This window comes from Chelon labrosus (assembly GCF_963514085.1).
Source record: "Chelon labrosus genome assembly, chromosome: 7".
NCBI lineage: Eukaryota > Metazoa > Chordata > Actinopteri > Mugiliformes > Mugilidae > Chelon > Chelon labrosus.
In genome coordinates, this window is record NC_140343.1 from 29,998,353 (window position 1) to 30,017,662 (window position 19,310).

The 19,310-nt window shown below is 38.8% G+C and overlaps 2 protein-coding genes across 2 annotated transcripts in view; both read left to right on the forward strand.

Moving 5' to 3' along the window:
- Positions 1-1,119: 1,119 nt before the first annotated feature.
- On the forward strand, positions 1,120-4,171 carry LOC311490235 (uncharacterized protein). The gene is made up of 3 exons (XM_084547636.1): positions 1,120-1,913; positions 2,478-2,591; positions 3,026-4,171. Exons 1-3 carry the CDS (start codon positions 1,157-1,159, stop codon positions 3,121-3,123), a joined length of 969 nt encoding a protein of 322 aa, XP_084403762.1. The 5' UTR covers positions 1,120-1,156; the 3' UTR covers positions 3,124-4,171.
- A 3,891-nt stretch (positions 4,172-8,062) lies between these two features.
- psmd1 (proteasome 26S subunit, non-ATPase 1) overlaps positions 8,063-19,310 on the forward strand; it is a 42,704-nt gene continuing 31,456 nt past the window's right edge. Inside the window, exons 1-16 of the mRNA XM_084548627.1 lie at positions 8,063-8,221; positions 8,852-8,895; positions 9,608-9,681; positions 10,923-11,092; positions 11,239-11,447; positions 11,691-11,834; positions 12,948-13,174; positions 13,755-13,815; positions 13,939-14,067; positions 14,208-14,296; positions 14,385-14,463; positions 14,574-14,747; positions 14,861-14,972; positions 15,201-15,397; positions 17,058-17,153; positions 17,765-17,829. Coding sequence (XP_084404753.1) covers positions 8,206-8,221; positions 8,852-8,895; positions 9,608-9,681; positions 10,923-11,092; positions 11,239-11,447; positions 11,691-11,834; positions 12,948-13,174; positions 13,755-13,815; positions 13,939-14,067; positions 14,208-14,296; positions 14,385-14,463; positions 14,574-14,747; positions 14,861-14,972; positions 15,201-15,397; positions 17,058-17,153; positions 17,765-17,829 — 1,886 coding nt within the window. The 5' untranslated portion in view covers positions 8,063-8,205. The remainder of the gene's footprint in view (positions 8,222-8,851; positions 8,896-9,607; positions 9,682-10,922; positions 11,093-11,238; positions 11,448-11,690; positions 11,835-12,947; positions 13,175-13,754; positions 13,816-13,938; positions 14,068-14,207; positions 14,297-14,384; positions 14,464-14,573; positions 14,748-14,860; positions 14,973-15,200; positions 15,398-17,057; positions 17,154-17,764; positions 17,830-19,310) is intronic.

The following is a 19,310-nucleotide window of genomic DNA, read 5'->3' on the forward strand; positions in this document are numbered from 1 at the left end:
AGGTCAGTATGTTGACCCCAAAATTCACACAGCATTAACAGTGGAAGATTTTAAATGTGTAGAAAGGGAAATAAATGTCACCTTGAATTACTTGTGACTCAATGGTAGTTGTGGACGGAGTCAGTTAGCTACACAACTGAAACATAAACCACCACTATGTAAAAGAATACCTTTATTATGCACATATTTTTACACATAACTGCATTTAGATGTAAAAAAAAAAAAAAAAAAAAATCTGCAGGTTACTCTTCATTAGCCCATATTGACATGTCTGGAGTTTGTGTTTGAAGAAACAATTCACATACCACCCAACGAATTATTTTTTTACCTGAAACCTCTGTATTATATTGGTCAGTTTATGGCCATCAGTCTGACTCAATCTCAGACAGAGCAACAGAGGAAATAATTGATTTAATTTGGATTACAGTTGATGGACCCAACAACATTTGAGGCAGACAGCACTTTCTGATGAAAGAAGGATAATGGGTGGATTAAAGGATTAGAGTCAGACTTTGACAGACCGCAGATGTAGTGGCGCAGCATTTTTGACCTCACAATGAAGTCAGACATTCCTGATGCTATTTCTAAACAAAGCAGGTTAGACTTGTAAAGTTCTTGTTTTTGGCCTTATTCCTGGCATCTCTTTATTTCCTTGTTTCTCTGAATAGTCGAGAATCTACAACACTGGAGGGAAGCCAGGACCCTTTACCATGCGAATTGTGGGAGTAAAGAAAGTGACCTCCACAACTTGAGATTTCAGTAATTCAGGGAAATTCATAAAAATAAAATAAAAATAAAAATAAAAATACATAAAAAAAACACTCTTTTTTTCTTCGAGCCTATGTTTCTGGTGTTTTGTAATCTTCTTGGGGAATAAATGATTATGTATTTTCAAATAAATGTTTTGTGTTTTGTTATCCATTAAAGATTAATTTCATTGTGTTAAAATAACTCGGTGTTGGATATTGTTGACTGTTGGCACCGCCCATTGGATGGATCAACCAATAGAAATACGCGTCGAGCGTTTTATACGCACCGTCCTCCCTGATGACCATGAGGAAGTTTGCAGTTTACCGGTCAGGTCGCTAGCGGGTAATGATTTGAAGAGTCATAGTATATAAATACATCAGATCCGCACACTCGCAATTGCGCAAGTATGGCAGATTCGGCCATGGACGACACGTTGACCGGGGAGGAAAGAGAATTTCAGGAGATCATAGCTCAGATTGGAGGTAAAGAGAGGATTTATTTGGTCAGCGATGCCGGCACGAGTAAAGAGGTGGACGTAGATAACGCTGAGATAATGCAGGAATTTATACGTGACATGTTCCAAGACTGTAACCTGGCGTATCTTAATGGACTACCACGATCCTGTCCCTCAAGTAAGGATGACAATGCGGCGAGTGAAAAACACATTTCCTGCAAGACTGATAGAGGCAAAGACTTACCTCTAACTACGAAGCCCAAGGATGTGAAACTGGTGGGAGAGGACGGTGAAAAGGAGAGGCGCCCAACGCGCAATGGCATTGCTCAGAGAACAGCCTCGATGCGGGCTAATATTTACAGCCTAAAACGAACTATAGACTCCGCTGTCATCGTATTCATCTTCAGACAGACATTCATCAGCCAAGGTCTAAACGAGGTGTGCGTAAAAGAGATCCTGAAGGACATAAAGGCGCGCACGAAACATTCCAGAATCGCCCGACCGGCATTAATTGGATTAATACGCACCACACAGAAGAGCGCGCAGACGAGTCAGTGTGCGCAGCTCCTGGACAGTCTGATCCGCTCAGTGTTTCACAAACACTCACGAGAGACAATATGGGTCGGCAGCTTTATTCCGAAGACCGAGGATGAAATGCTCAATATCAAGAAAAACGCATGCAGAGTTATATACGCATCTCAAACAGCAGGTGTAATAACAAATATTTTGATAATAGTTTTACACATAATAATACAGCGCAAACTTTATTTGCTTCCGGCACAGCATGATTTCAAACTTTTTGAAACTGGCTGTTTGTTTGCTCATACACGCAGAGGTCAACAGGGCTTGTCAATATGAAGTTTGGACCTCTGTCACGACACTATGCAACTTTAAAGACACATAACAGATTGTCAAAATGAAAAAATAAGGACAGAATCCTGTGTCATGGATATGTAACAGGTTGTCTATTATATTGATATCAGTGTAGATACAATACTTTTACTCACAATAAGATCATTGTAAACTCACTAATGACTAATACTACAATTGAAGTTCTTGCAGGGGTAGCCTATCTGTCACACACTGTAATGATCTGTGGCAGTGTGGTCTGTTGTGTAGGTCAGCCCATGACACTCACAAGACCCCACATCTCCGCACACATTTTTCTTCCCAGGCATGGCTGCAAAGGGCTGGGAACAATGGCAGCATTCATAGAACAACTAGCCCCTTAGATTAGCTGCCAAATAGTTTAATGCTTATTATTGCCTTTCAGATAATACCAGGGATACAGGAAACACACTTTTCTGGCCATTCCAATGTTGGTTCAGACCTCAAAGTAGAGAAGCCAGAGGCCAGGCCAGCAACTCTTCAAGCAGCAGACAAAGAGGTATACGTATCGTCCCAAAAACTGTTTAGCTGTCTAATTTAGTACTAATTTAGTACTGTTCAAGGTTGTCCTGTGAACAGAGATTGCACAACATTGCCAGTTTATTGTCAGTTTATCACTGGGCCAATAGATAAAAACATTTACTCAATCACAGGCTTCTCTTTGATGCAATGTAACAAAAGAGGCAAAGGAGTCCTGTTTGGGTTCAATATTAAAATATGTTGCATTTTGGTAAATTGGTCTCACTCACTTTCAAGTAAAGTTCAATGACCCCAACTAAATAAATTCCAAAATACACGTATTTTTACATGTATGGAGCGCATCTATGTAGAATATGTATGTCTAAATCACACTACAGTCAGACTGTGTAACATTGAATATATTTGATTGAGCCCAGATTCACTATGGTTCGTGATGTTTTCATTGTTTTTCAGGTGACACTGCAAGCGCAGAGGAAGGAATCCCTCTGAGAACCAGTGCCTTGTCTGCTGAACCTCTTGTGAACAGGGAACCAGCTGCAGGAGACAGCTGATGTCAGGACACATGACCTGCATACTAATCACTGTGGACAATCATGTTTTTACTGTGAGAAGAAAAGATGGCTTTACGGTGCTTCAGAGCCTTATTACTTGTAACAGTGCTTCATGGTGCACAAGGTCCCATCCCTGAGCCAACATATTTGTTTTAAAGCAGCATGTTTTGGAGCTACACATTGTCTTGTACAATTTTTAACAGAGACCCTCAAATAGAAACATAGTACATTGGCTTACATGGTAGCAAGGCTAGACATCTTACAGCATTGACATAATATATAGTCAAGCACATTACGTGATACAACCGGAAAAAAGGACTGCTACTAATTAGCCTTGAAAACATATGTCTCAATATGTGTTCTGTTCTGTAGTAATTCCAATAAATATTTATCCTAGAATATTGAATATGTCACTAAAGCGCAATTAAATTGACAATCAAGAGGGGCTGCATACTCTACCAGGTTGTGAGTGAAAATGTAATTTCAAGAGCCACAAAATGTTAGTTTTCATACTATATATATTTTGCATTTCTCTGTATTGTTGTGTTGAACTATTACACTGGGACCAGTCCTGTCCTAGAATAACTGTAACCTGCTGTGCTGAAAACTGGAGTAACTGGGGATCATAAGGGGCCAAGCAGTTTTTCCTTAGAAAAGTGATTTTTTTTTTTTTCATTTTCACTTAATAGGATTTGTGCCTTACACAAGTGCCATTGTCACTAGCACCTATAATTGAAATGTAAAACTCTACTTGTCACCTTTTATGTATTTACATAGGCTATTGGTCTCTTAATTCATATTAATAAACACATTTAAATGTCTGAGAATGTGCTGGAGGACGTCCGATATTTAAAGTCAACTAATATGTGGTGAAAGACGAGTTGACGTTACACACATAAACACAGTATAAAGTAATGCTTTGCAACAATGAAATCTATATTCTTGACCTGAATACACACTGTATCATCTCACACAAAGGAAAAGGAAGCTTTTCTGTAAGGTAACTAAAAGTTGAACACGGGCTGCTTTCGCTGCAGCCCATACACCATAAACACCTTCAGTCCGACACTTTTAACATGCGGGTTGCTCGGCAAAAAAAACACAAACAAAAAAACACCAACTATGATCGCAAGCGGAAAGCAAATTTCAAGCAGTTCACTGTGGTGGTTTGTAAGATATAAACATGTAGTCATTGTAGCGCCCCCTACAGCCCGAATGTCACGAAACTTGGCACGATTGTACGCAAGCATGTTATAATGACGGTTGCTTGTCATATAAAATATTTCTGTGTCACCTGTAGCACCCCCTGTAGACATAATGTCACGCAACTTGATGGGCGTCTACACAATATGTTACAGATTGTGTATACCAAATTTCATGAACTTAGCTATTGCAGTTTTTGGGATAATGAAATGTTGCTTTTGTAGCACCCCCTAGAGACCAAGGGTCACAAAAGTTGGGGTGCTTGTACGGAATCATATTTCTTAATTTTGGGTATACACTTCACAAAAGATTAGCTTCGGAGTTATACTGTTGCACGCCATAAAAATTAATTAGCCATTAACTTTGTAATCAATAACCCTGCTAAAGTTCTTCTGAGAACTTTTCATTATCTTTGTCCATAAATGATACATGCCAAGTTTGGTAAGAATTGGATGAACGGGCTGGGAGGAGTTGATTTTGCTTTGAGGTGCAATTTTTTAAAATGTTGGAAAAAAATGTCAGGCGGAAATGGTCCATTAGAACCAGGGCTATGTAAGGAATCAGAGGGAGATGATTCTAGGGCGCACGGTTCTCGAAATATGAGCCAAAGCGTAAAGTGGCTTATTATACTGCCATTGATTGACACCTTGGCAAAGTGAAATGCTAGGACCTCTACCAAGTTACCAACTTTGATCGGTTTCGCCCTTGCAGTTTGTCCTGGGCACTTTTAGCTAGGCATAGGCAGAATGAACAGAAGGCGAAGAAGAAGAATAAAAATTGCAACAAAATCAACAGGGATCCTGCAACTTCGTTGCATGGACCCCTAACAAAAAACAAAAAAAAAAACAGGCTCTACAACCACAGTAGCAATGTCAACTAATAGAACACAACAGAACTGAACATAAGGACATGAGCTTATCAATACTATGTGCTGCAGATATGTATAGCCAACAGAGGTGGAAAGTAACGAAATACATTTACTCACGTTACTGTATTGAGTAGTTTTTTTGTGTATTTTGTATTTTTCAAGTAGTTTTTAAAATCGGTAATTTAAATTTTACTTGATTACGTTTTGAGTGAAGTATTGTATTTCGCTACATTACAAATCCCATCCGTTACTGAGTAAAAAAAAAAACGTTGACTAACGAAAACCGAAAAAAAAATCGCGCCCGGAACCACGTAGTGAGTGACGTATGGTCAGCATGTAGGCTACCACTACCAAGCGCCAAGTCTTTCTGTAGGAGATTGAGAACGAGATGGAGGTGGATCAGAAGAGCGACGACGGTTCAGAGACAGTTTGATTGACAGTTGATTGTTTGAAAAAGTTTTATGGGATGGTCAGAACTAAAATTGCACATTATACCTTTCTAAGGGTCTTACATGGCATGTGTGACATGTGTTATGTTGTCATTACATGTGTATACATTTGTATAGAATTTTATACATTTGTATGGATTGTTCTTTAATTAAAAACTAAACAGTTTTGGATGTATAACCCCTTGTCCTATTTTCACTACACGGGAGAGATCCCCCGCCCCGTTCTACAGGTTTTTTTTTTTAAATGTAACTAAGTAACTTTTACTTAAAATACATTTTAAATTAGCTACTTATTACTTTTACTTGAGTAATTTTTCAGATGGGTAATTTCATTTGTACTTGAGTAATATTTCATCCAAGTATTGGTACTTTTACTTGAGTACGATATTTTAGTACTTTTTCCACCTCTGATAGCCAATATATAAATCGGCATTTAACAGTACTTCACAGCATGTTGTAAGATGACCCACATAGCAGTTATCGATAATGTAAAAGAAATGCAGTATATCGCCGAAGACTTTTTTTTTTTTAGCAGCTAAAGGTCTAATAACTTTAGACAATGATATCCATCATCAAGTTGTTGATTTGCAGCCTTATTCTCTCTGTTACTGCAGGCAAAGTTGTTAACTGACTGTTGCTAAGAGGATGCCTTTGCAGAAGAGTGTGAATTGCTGTAGTTCTTTAGTTGTATTTCAGGACTGACATGTCATGGCAGAATAGGCTTCATCTTAAGTGAACTATTTTCACACACTTGATGAACTGCTCTTAGTTTGCTGCAATGACTCACTGGGCTCCTCGTCTGTCTTTGTTGTTTTCATGTGATCAGTGATTAGTCGACTTCCTGCTTAAAGCGTCACAGTACAGCAGTAAAGTCGACTAGTCAACTAGTCGGTACTACCCCTACTTGTTTTGTGTTATTGCATTGCTGTAGGAAACTGGAACAAACACATGGCAGCTGCGGTAAGTAGAAATAGTTCAACAGACTCTGTCATTACATATTCAGCATGAATTTCACACTGTGCTTTTGATTTCCATCATCTTCATTTGATAGTTACATTGTTTTTTTTTGTTTTGTTTTTTCAAATTCATACAAAGGGTACAGGTCAATGCAACATCCAGTACCACAACATGAACAACACTCAACAGTAATGGTGATAGAGAGCCGAAGTCCCGCCCCCTCTACTTCCGGGTTATGGGACCTATCTTTCGAAAAAATATGAACGGCAGTCTATGGCGAAAGATAAATGATTTTCTGGTCCCGATCGACTTGTGCCTTGGATTATACATATGTTGTTTTTCAGAATAAAAAATGATTTTACATGTCAAGAATGTCACAGTTTGTAGCAAGATAGTTAAGTAAAACGCTATGGAAAATACGTAATTAAACGAACTACAAGTCCCGCATGCTGGCGCTTACAGAACCGACCAAAACTCCCTTCGTGTAACTACAGCTCTCGACATGACCTGATTTATAATGATTTTCACCTCGTTTGATGCTTCTGCCTTCGTCCTGGAAGAAGACGGCAAAGCTCAACAAGGAGACAGCCATAGTTCTCTAGTTACCTACATTGTTCGAGACGAGAGATGTAGTTCACTAAGCGATCTCATACAAAACCTAATGTTGTTCAGCTTATTTACGTCAAATAATTTATCTCTTGACGTGAAAAATTATCTTTTAAATTCACACACATCATATGTGAAATTCATGCCACAAATCGATCGGGACCAGAAAATAATTATGATCTCTCCATAGACTGCCGTTCATATTTTTTCGAAAGATAGGTCCCATAACCCGGAAGTAGAGGGGCGGGACTTCGGCTCTCTATTCGGGATCCGGCTCCTTTAACCGGCTACCAAAGAGACTCAAGAATCGTGAATCTAGAGTCTATTTAACCGGCTCAGTTGAGTCCTACTATATTTGATTGATATAAAATCAATAAACGGCACCATTCAAATATCTCACTCGGCAGAGAAACAAAATGTACTTGACCACTATGCTTAATTATGCCTCGAGTGAATGTACTGGAAACACTTTCTTTCGCAATCGGGCCATTTTGGGTCAAGTGACTCAAGTGACTCGCACAACCCGGCTCATATCAGTGAGTGATTGTGAATGATCCGAATCCCTCAAAAGAGCCGGGTTTTACACTACTACCACCCTTCAGTTTTACAAACGGAACAGATACAGGCAATAGAAATGCCGGTCCTAAAATCGGATAAATTCAAATACAGTGTTTCCACAGTTCATTTCAAATGCTGCTAGAGTGTCTATTATTCAAAAATTTTAAGCTAATACAGGCTGATCCATCTGGTGAGTACTGAGTGAATAATATACTATTTCTGCGTATCTTTTTAATCAGGCGCAAAATAAGCCAGGCAAACTGAAGGTCCTTCAGATAGGGACTTGCGGTAATGAACAAAAAGGACTTAGCAGGCTCTGCGTTTGGTTTTACCGTAGTGCATTTCGATATACTACAAATCTTTTACTAACCCCCGAAATCCTTACATAATTTGACAGTTGAACCTGAACTGCGGGGCTGAGGCGGTAATAAAGAGCCAACCATGATAACATCGGCCGGTAAGTAGCAGAAGGTGGCTTTATTTTTGTAGCTGTAACTTTAGCTAGCTGCCATTGATTTAGCTGAGTCACACAGCTAATCTAGCACTTGTCACTAGTTGTTTACCGGTGGCATTCAATAAAATCACCTAAATGTTATTCAGGAAGACGTATTTTTGCTGTATATCTTTAGTGTAACTAAACGACGGTTTTAATCACAGTAATGTTGTTAAGATATGGGAAATTCAAATGATTTACAGTAACGTATTGCTAACAGTCTTGTGGAAGTCATCAGTCCTCAATCCTCTGCATAGGATGCAAGCTACGCGGTCCACTTTATACAAACACGTGAATTGTTTTTCATGTTGGAAGCAATTTCCAAATACACAAATGTTTGAATAAAACATTGTTTAAGTTTTAATGAACAAGTTCAGATTTGACGACTGCCTTGCCAGTTCTGCTATTTGCTATGTTTTTAACACGTGATCTAATACAGTAAAAATCAGTCTCAATCATGAGCTTAGTTTATAATTTGCAAAAAAATATTTAAAATTGCTACATGGATGATACACACACACACACATATATATATATATATATATATATATATATATACACACACACACATATATTTATTTTATTTTTTTCCAGCTGGAATTATTTCACTCCTTGATGAAGAGGAGCCGCAGCTCAAGGTAAGAAATGGTTGCATGGTAACTGACAACATACCTGAGTATGAAAAACGTTAATATGGAAAGAATTTATTGTCACATTATCTCAAACAGCATTTGGGTCTATAGAGAGCTGTGCGGTTAGGTGTGTACGGTATGGACAAAGAATGCCTTCACAAGCCTCGTCTCCGTGGCTTCTGCCTTGCAGCAGCCTGGACTTTTATAATTTGTCATTTCCGTTCTACCTTTTATCACATTTATTGCCCATCTCTCTACTTTGACACACATTTGATGCATCAAGTTAATCAAAGCTTTAATTTCTAGAACTGCTTGTAGTGTCAGTGTGGCCATTCAAGACTTACAGGTCTCAAATGTTTCATGTTCTTTCAATCTGTACTGAAAAAAATATCAGGGCTAATTAAAAAAATTTTTGTGTTTTGTCTGTGTTACATATGACTTCTAGCATTTGACTGTAATAGGTGACGAAACAAGAAACTGTCAGTGACTGGTGCCTTCCAAAGCAAGCTTCACATTTCAGAATTATGGTTCTACTGAGCTTTGTTAAGTGTTAAGGTTCCACAGAAGATATAAGTAATGATTACACTGAAGCTTGTCGCTGAATGGATATACATGGGCCCAAACTATGGGGGATATTGTATAAGCTCAGTTGGAGTATGCAGGGTGACAAAAGTTAGGATAGTATATGTGTAACCCGCATCGTTGTTTTTACTTGCAGGAGTTTGCTCTTCACAAGCTGGACGCTATTGTGAATGACTTCTGGGCAGAGATTTCAGGATCGGTAGATAAAATGTAAGTCCTGTTAATGACCTTGGAAACTATAGCTGACATAGGAAGGTAACAATAACTTCTGCTCATAGTTTAATTAATTGCATGCCTGTAGTGTGGTAAAAACAATCTTAATTCAAAGTAGATTCAGAAAACTTCATTTGTCCCCGGGGGGCAATTTAAGGCCCATGTAAGCAGCATGGCACATGTACTATATTTTTGTTACAATTTTTGTAATACAAATTTGACCTGCTTTTGACCCATTCAAAACACTGCTGACACACGAGACAGATGACTCCAGTAGCAGAGCAGTACAGTGTTAAATGTTTCTCATGATCACTAATAGGTATGCTGTAGTAGAATATTAAAGGGGAACTACTGTTTTTTACAATCTGGACCTTATGTCTAGCGTAAAATACCATCGTTTACTCACCAAAATCACTTTTGTTTCATTTCCACTTGTTCAGGGGATAATTAGATCAGGGTATATCCATATAGCAGGTGTGAACAGGTCACCGAAACGCAGCCTCTAAATAACGCATATTTTGCCGCGAAACTCGTTCATTTCACTAATATTTTGTTATGGTACGCTAGTGCTACTCCCCGTTGAGTCTGGAGTTACCTGTTATCATCATCCGGTGTCTGTAGATTGACCTACAGACCCCAGATGATGTCTTCTGACCTCGACGATGTCATCTCTGAGCGGCGTGCGCACCCGCGACTGTCGGCTTGTTTACCTGTAATTTGCTACTGCTATTTTTTTGCAACATGGCTGAATATTTGTCCGACTCTGAGCTTGTGGACGAACCATAGCAGTAGCAAATTACAGGTAAACAAGCCGACTGTCGCGGGTGTGCGCGCCACGCATCAGAAGACATCATCCGGGGTCTGTAGGTCAATCTACAGACCCCGGATGATGATAACACGTAACTCCGGACTCAATGAGGAGTAGCATTAGCGTATCATAACAAAATATTGGTTAAATGAATGACTTTTGTGTTATTTAGAGGCTGCGTCTCAGTGCCCTGATCACTCCCGCTATATGGATATACCCTGATCTAATTATCTGCTGAACAAGTTCCAATGAAACAAAAGTGATATTAGTGAGTAAACGATGGTATTTTATGCTAGAAATAAGGTCCAGGTTGTAAAAAAAAAAAAAAAACTGTAGTTCCTCTTTAAGCATGTTTGAATCATACTTACAGTGTTTTTTTTTTTTTTTCTTTTTCCTTTTCCCCCCCTTCCCCTACTGTGCAACCACACAGAGAGGTCCTGTATGAGGATGAGACTTTTTGTAGCAGAGAATTTGCTGCCCTTGTAGCCTCTAAGGTTTTCTACCACCTCGGAGCCTTTGAAGAATCTCTGAACTATGCTCTTGGTGCTGGAGATCTCTTCAGTGTTACAGATGACTCAGAATATGTGGAGACCATCATTGGTAAGTGACGAGTACAGCTCTCTGTCTGGTTTTCCTTACAAGTGTAAAGTAAATAACTAAATTAGATGGTAGTTGTTAAGTTAATGTGCCATGGCTCATTTGTATTTAATATACAGTAGAGTTTTATTTCCTGTTCTTTGTTGCAGCCAAATGCATTGACCACTACACCAAGCTGCGGGTGGAGAATGCTGAGCTGCCAGAGGATGAGGAGAAGAAGAGCATTGACCCCCGTCTCGAGGGCATTGTCAACAAGATGTTTCTGCGTTGCCTAGATGATCACAAATACAAGCAGGCCATTGGCATTGCCCTGGAGACCAGGCGTCTTGACATGTTTGAGAAGACTATCTTGGAATCGGTTAGCATCTGTTTAATAGTAGAATCCCAAAGACATGTACAAGGACCCATCGCACTTTACATGAGAATGCCCTAAAGAGTTTATGAGAATCAGTTTATTTGCCTAAAGTCTTGGTGACAGTTTATTAATTTGTAGAGGCAGAATCCTGTAATGAGTTGAGATTTAGTTGATTGTGAAGTGTCGTTTCATTTTGCTACGAGTCTTATTGATTATATTAATTTTTACTTTTCTCCACTCATGCAGAATGATGTGAGTGGCCTCCTTGCCTACAGCCTGAAGGTGTGCATGTCCCTGATGCAAAATAAGAAGTTCCGTAACGAGGTGCTGCGGGTGCTAGTCAAACTCTACATGAACTTGGAAAAGCCTGATTTCATCAATGTCTGTCAGGTAATTGCTGGAAAGTCAAAAACAAACTACTCCTATTGTGTAATCTGTAAGGCAGATTGGCTCTCAAGTTCTTTTTTGTCTATTTCTAAAATAAAATTTCAGTTTCATTTTTTCTTTTCTTTCTGCTGAACCTTTTTTTAGTATATCAAAGTGATACGTTTACGTCACATTTCCTGTGTGTGTGTGTGTGTGTGTGTGTGTTCTTTTATTTTCTTTCTGAATTTCTCTTAACATCTTTAACGATTTTTTTTTTTAGTGATTTTGATGTGGGATTACATATTCTATAGATTTGCTTCTCTCTAATGTAATTCAGTTAAGATTTTTGGTTTATGCCATAGGTTGGGACTACATCAAATGATTACATCTTAGGCATATTGTATGCATTAAGTAATCAATAAAAAAGTAAACTCCTTTCCCTTTGACCTGCTAATCGCCATTTCATCAAATCAGATCATCTTTGCGATATGAAACCCGCCAATATTAACACTCACTCATACAGAGGTATTAATGTAATGTTTAATGTAATATGACGTTTGTTCTTACTGCTATGTAATGTTGTTTTTATGAACATAGTACAGTTTTATGTATCAGTAGCAGTGTACATTCACTGTGTAGTTAAAAGTTCCACTTGTAGATCTGTATATCTGCTGTTTATAGAATCTTTTTGTTTTATTATTATTCTGTGTCTTAACATAACAATAAAACAAAAAGATTCTATAAACAGCAGATATACAGATCTACAAGTGGAACTTTTAACTACACAGTGAAGTCATGTTTATTGTCACTTCCACAACATGTTAATAAAAACATCTGCTCCTAATCCCACTGTGCTAAATATATGCTGCCAAGACATGATAACTATAGCAGTAGTTGCAGTTATTGTAGTTATCATACCTCTGTATGAGTGAGTGTTAATATTGGCGGGTTTCATATCGCAAAGATGATCTGATTTGATGAAATGGCGATTAGCAGGTCAAAGGGAAAGGAGTATAAACATGACTTGAATCTTGAATCTACTGTTCACAGGTATTGGTTTAACTTGACTGAACTTGATTTCCCAGATCTGTCTGAGCTTAATCTCCATTTGTGATTTTATCTATCTCCTTGCTGCAGTGCCTGATATTCTTGGATGACCCACAAGCTGTGAGTGACATCCTGGAGAAGCTGGTGAAAGAGGACAACCTACTGATGGCCTATCAGATCTGCTTTGATCTCTATGAGAGTGCTAGTCAGCAGTTCCTCTCCTCTGTCATTCAGAACCTACGTACTGTCGGAACACCTATTCCTTCAGTTCCTGGCTCCACAAATGCAGGCACTGTACCCACGCCAGACAAAGACAGGTAGGCCGGGGTGGAGGATGAGGGCACAACGAATGCCCACAAGCGCATTTTCGGTTCAAATTCACAAGTACTTGTGACTTTTCCACGCTGTTAATTTGGAATTGTTCTTAAGGAAATGGGTGTTCAGGTTTTTTCTGAAGCCATGAGTCTCTGGGAAAGTAACTAGAAACTCAAAACTTTGCCAGTATGACAGGGCAAGATTTCTGTAGGTCTGTAAATCATAATTTGCTATGCAGAATATTGAACATACCAGACAGAAGTTTAGTACACAAGATAAGACCATCAATTGTGTGATAAAAATAAAAAGCCTCAACATCTTTGGTCTTTGTGTGCATCTATTTAAATAGTCCTCAATCAAACTTGCTAAAGTAAGCCAAAGAAAAGTGAACAAACACTAAACATAGGAGATTGAATAAAATACTAATATACATGCATATCTTACTGCTCACCAGGTCAGTGAATATACAAGTATGGAAAACCTGGGGCTAGTATCTGAGACTCTAAATAATTTGAATCATCAAGCAAACTACTCGTGATGAAATTATGCAGCTTTGACCAGGGTTGTGTTTGTGTGTTACAGTGATGCAATGGAGACAGATGACAAGTCTAGCAGCTCACCCACAGGAAAGCCAGCAGAGACGGTAAGGCTTTTGGATTGTTTTATTTCTTTCCAGAGTTTTTGTGATACCAAGTGCTGGTAAGTTTTCTGTGTCTAAATAGAGCTTTAATTTGGTTGTCAAATCCTTGTCTCTGTGTTTTTGTAGAAAGATGAGCCTAAAGACCAGAATGCCAAGATGATTAAGATCCTTAGTGGGGAGATGGCCATTGAGCTGCACCTGCAGTTTCTAATCAGAAATAACAACACAGACCTAATGATTCTCAAAAACACAAAGGTAATGTAGACTAATGAGATGAACATAAATAAATAAAATACTGGTTACAAGATACTTTGAGCACATTGCACAAAGCCACTAAATGAGGTGTCACAGCATTCTCCTGAACTTTAATTATATTTTTCCCGCCATTGCACCAGGATGCAGTCCGAAATTCAGTGTGCCACACTGCCACAGTTATAGCCAACTCATTCATGCATACGGGAACCACAAGTGACCAGTTCCTCAGGTAAGTGATTACTGCAGAGATGACAGAAATGGAATGAGAAAGCTACTTATTCCAAATGACTGACCAAAGGTTTTATTTGTTCTTGCAGAGAAAACCTAGAATGGCTAGCAAGAGCCACCAACTGGGCAAAGTTCACAGCCACAGCGAGTCTGGGAGTAATCCACAAGGTAACATTATGGCACAGTGATCAAAATACAAAACAAAACAGGCGTTTCATTCTGTTTTGTCTGTCTAATTTTTAGACTTTTTTTTTCTTTCTTTCTTTCTTTTTCCTTAGGGTCACGAGAAAGAAGCCCTCCAGTTAATGGCCACCTACTTGCCCAAAGACACATCTCCTGGCTCTGCCTACCAGGAAGGAGGAGGCCTCTACGCTTTGGGACTTATTCATGCCAACCATGGTGGTGACATCATTGACTACTTGCTCGGTCAACTCAAGAATGCCAGCAATGATGTGAGGTTTTTTTTTTTGGTTTTGTTTTTTTAAAATGTTTGCTTTGAATGGTTGTTGCTAATAGTTCTAATAATTTTCCCTGATGGCCTGTTTTCTGTTTTTGTGGTTCATAGATTGTCCGTCATGGTGGCGCCCTTGGCCTCGGTTTAGCTGCCTTGGGCACAGCCAGACAGGATGTTTATGACCTACTCAAGTCAAACCTGTACCAGGATGATGCTGTTACTGGTGTGTAGACCCTTGACAAAATAATTAAACAAATATTTCCGTAATATGAAGAGTGACTTTACCATTTGCTCCTCAAGTTTGTGCTTAAGATACCTTGTCCTGAGCTAAGTTGATACATTTAGATAACATTTTCCTTACAGTTGCATAGAAATGTTAATCTTAACTGAATGAGGAAATTATTTGACAATAGAATGTCAAGAATACTGATCATATAATTTCATTTTCCAGGTGAAGCTGCGGGATTGGCTCTGGGTTTGGTCATGCTTGGCTCCAAGTCAGCTCAGGCCATTGAGGACATGGTGGGCTATGCTCAGGAGACGCAGCATGAGAAGATCTTGCGTGGCCTGGCGGTGGGAATTGCCCTAGTCATGTATGGACGCATGGAGGAGGCTGATGCCCTCATTGAGAGCCTCTGCAGAGACAAGGTACAGCTGAAAAGCTTTTAGACAGTGAATCATGTACACCTTGAAGTCAGAGGGGACAAGCTCTAAGTTGTAAAAAATGAATTGAACAGCGTCAAACTTGGAAATTACAGGTCGGAAATTACACACATATTCGTCTTTGTCCAAAATAAGCATAAATTGCTGCTGCATATGTTTTAAGTGTTCAGCAAATTGTGACAATATCCCAAACTTCTTTTTTTTTTCTCCTCCGAGTTAACCTGTAGCGTGAACGCTATGACTTCTCGGTTACTTCTGAGTTGTCTTGAACGCAGCAGACACAACGCAGTTTCACCGAAATCGAAAGATGGAGAATAAATTCATGAAGCCAGGGGAAGACATCCTAACTGATAAATGACTTAAAAATAAATGGCGCTGGGCGATGATAGAAGAAAGGGGCAGAGACGGCAAACCTTTTGGTAGCTGGTGCCAGAAATTAAGAGAGCCAGGTGCTTGTTTCTGTGTGTAGTGCTCAAAGAAGCTAATTTACGCTACTAGTGGCAAAAAAGTTTTACGGTGTCACGAAGGACACCCCGGTCACAGAGCAGCTGTTCGCGCTCTCCTACACACAAGTCGTTTGCCGGGAGCAACATCCACAGCTGACGTACCGGCGTCAATGACTGATCGTGTTTGCGACTTGAAAATACGAGTGTGCTCGTTCATTGCAGAACGTGATTTATCACTGACGATCGCTCAACCGCTTATAGATCTGTGTAAAAAAAAATAGCTGTTGATAAAAATGCTTTGACAAAACTGTCCGTTTCAAATCAGCTTGCCAGTTATAACACCAGTGGTATATCACCAGAGTTTAAGAAACGTCTGTCCGAGAAGCTCATAAAGTGTATGTTTTCTCTTAATGTTGGTGAAGCCACTAGCCAGAGCATGGACAAAGTTCTTAATGTACTGCTTCGTTTTTTTGATGACGATGCGTTCAGAATAATAACACAACATCTTGCAAGCAGGAAAGTTATTATTAGCAATGCTTCAGCACTTATGGTGGAACTCAGAGATGTCCTGCAGTGTTATGGTCGTAAGAGGAAACAAGTAACCAGTATTCTACTGGACAATTGTGCAGTTATCAGAGGTCATTATTTGTTTTGAACAAAAAACTGATGGAAATGCTGCAATTTGGAATCACAATATTATCTACAGTTCACTGTTGCACTGTATCTGATTATAAATTGTTTTTATGTAAATTGTCCTTTACTGAATTAAATGGTTGCTAATTGAATAATTCCTCATATTAATTAGCCTGACAGTTTCACATGCTCTTATAACATTAGGACCTTTAATTTCTAAAAATCATTTAGATCACTGGTGGCGCTGTGTGGCATCTCTGAAAAATCCAGAGAGAGGTGTGAGGTATCTCACCCTGTGTAAGCTGCTTAAAGCTCCTGTCTCCATTTTTACAGACCTTTAATTTCTAAAAATCATATTTTAGATTGTAGGTCATCTTGTACTCTGTTAAGCACAATACCAAAAGTTGTTTGCCAAATTTCCTAGCGTACGCGTAGGACCCACTGCGCCCCCGGCCCCCGGAAAAAAGTTCAGGCTCAGGATTTTCTTCTTACTTTAAGCCCTGTCTTAGTTGTGCATCCAGACACAAGGCCTCAAAGTGCTGCTTTCTTTCATTGTCTGATGACAGGATCCTATCCTGCGGCGTTCAGGTATGTACACTGTTGGAATGGCCTACTGTGGCTCCGGGAACAACAAAGCCATCCGTCGCCTGCTACATGTCGCTGTGAGTGTTTCCTTTTGCCCTTTTTGGCACTTACATTGAGGGGAGGACAGGTTTATCATGCAGGCAGTGAAACCATTGCCAGCATCCTGACTAGGACTTCACGAATGTGGATGGCCTCATAATTGATACTGCTTATTTTAGTATTGTTATTTTGATTGTTTAATGTCTGTCTGCAGTTAAGTATTTTATTAGGCATAAATCAGTAGTCTGACATTTTGTTTTGACTTAGAAAACTGATGTTTTTTCTGACGTTTTCACTCAGTTCAGGACACACAGTTGTTTTTAAAGTGTTGCTAGTTATTGAAATTGTATTTATTTTTGTATCTAATCTTGCCCAACTTAATGCTAAGATCTAGAGTTAGTTAAAACCGCAACAAGGAGCATGCATAAGCCAGTGGCTGAATTTACAAGATTTGGAAAGCATGTTGTCCTGTAGGTGGCACCTTGTTCATGCTAAATTTATTAGAAGCTGCAATAGTGGAGCATATTCCTGTCACTAAACTCCTTTTATGAGACATACTATACGGAAGTCACATCATCAAGACTATTTATTTTCAGCTTTAGTATCAGCCTAACCTATTTTTAATACTTTGATTATGTCATTAATTAAGGTGAGTGATGTGAACGATGACGTCAGAAGAGCTGCTGTTGAGTCCATTGGCTTCATCTTATTCAGGTAGGGTCCAGACTGCACTATTTGAGCTCTGAACGATCCTTTTTTCTTCACAGCCTCATGGTTTGGTTTATTGTATTTTTAGTATTTTATTATATATATATATATATATATTATTATTTTTTTTATTTTTTTTTTTGTGTCTACTGGGGAAATAGGACAGTGGAAAAATGTGTCCTTTCCAAACAAGAACAGCTGGTACGATGGTGGTGCCATTTCATAGTGATCATACAAGCGCTTATGGAGAATATAGTCAAGTCACTGCTTATGCAAAAGCAGTATAATGTATGTTTTTCTTTAGTTTTGCTTCTGTTGCCTTGGATAGCCTCCCTAATTTAAAAAAAAAATAAAAAATAGAAAAAATAAAATCTACAGATGACTAGAATGCACTGTAGAATTCACAATAATGTCCTGGTCTTAATGGTGGACATTCATAGTCAAAGAAACTTGCAAATTCTTGTCATTGTCACTCACACATTTCTTTCCCCAGCTATTTATAGGGATTCATCACTCTTACACCGAATTTATCCATCAGAGACCAGAGTAGTGTTAAACAGACCGCCTCGCCAGTGCACAAATATCAGGGTGTACATTTTTAAGCCCAAAAAAGGCTGTGATATTTCTGTGTGATCAATTGGCCGCTAGATAAACTTTGTGTAAATCTTCCCAGTGTTTAGAAAGACTTCTGAACCAGAGCAATTCAGTTGCCTACTGTTTTCCAGCTCCCCACCATAATGGCTCAAGGATAACTCCTGTGCTCCCTTAACATGCACACAAACACTCACAAAGAGGACAAGTTCAAAAGTCGCACGTTTCTGCTTTTCATATTAAATCAAGTTCCTGATTGTTAACGGGGAGGCAAAATAATGACCCCTTCCAACTTTGTATGCCAAGTTCTATCCAGATCTCACATTTCTTATTCTCTTGAATAAGCATGTTTATACTTTTATTTGGATTTCATCAATTTTCATGTGTGCTTCCAAAAAAGCATTGAAATTTTTTTTTTTTTTTTTGCTGAATATACTCACTCTATACTACTTGTTGCCACAGTCTTTTTAATAAACTTATGTTACTCTAAAGTTGAAGTGATTCTTAGGATTGATTTAATTTTCTTTGAAGTTAGCGAAACAGAATATATTTTATAGAACACAGTGAGGTTTCCATTTAATCAGATTATTCTTTTTTTTGTACAATCTTTTATTCTAAAACATTTTTGACATGTCATCAACAGGCTGCACTACACATACTATATAACAGTGCTTTCCAAAGGTCCAGTAGATACAATAGGTATCATTTCCAAAGTGCAACTCATTCATATGCCTGTTGCAGAGGAGATTTGAAAGGTACAGTTGTGGCTAGAGATGCACCGATTACAATTTTCCCGGCCGATTCCGATTTCCGATTTTTCATTGAGTTTGACCTGCCGATACCGATTTTAGCCGATTCCGATTTCATTTTTTCTAACCACTTTACAACACACACAA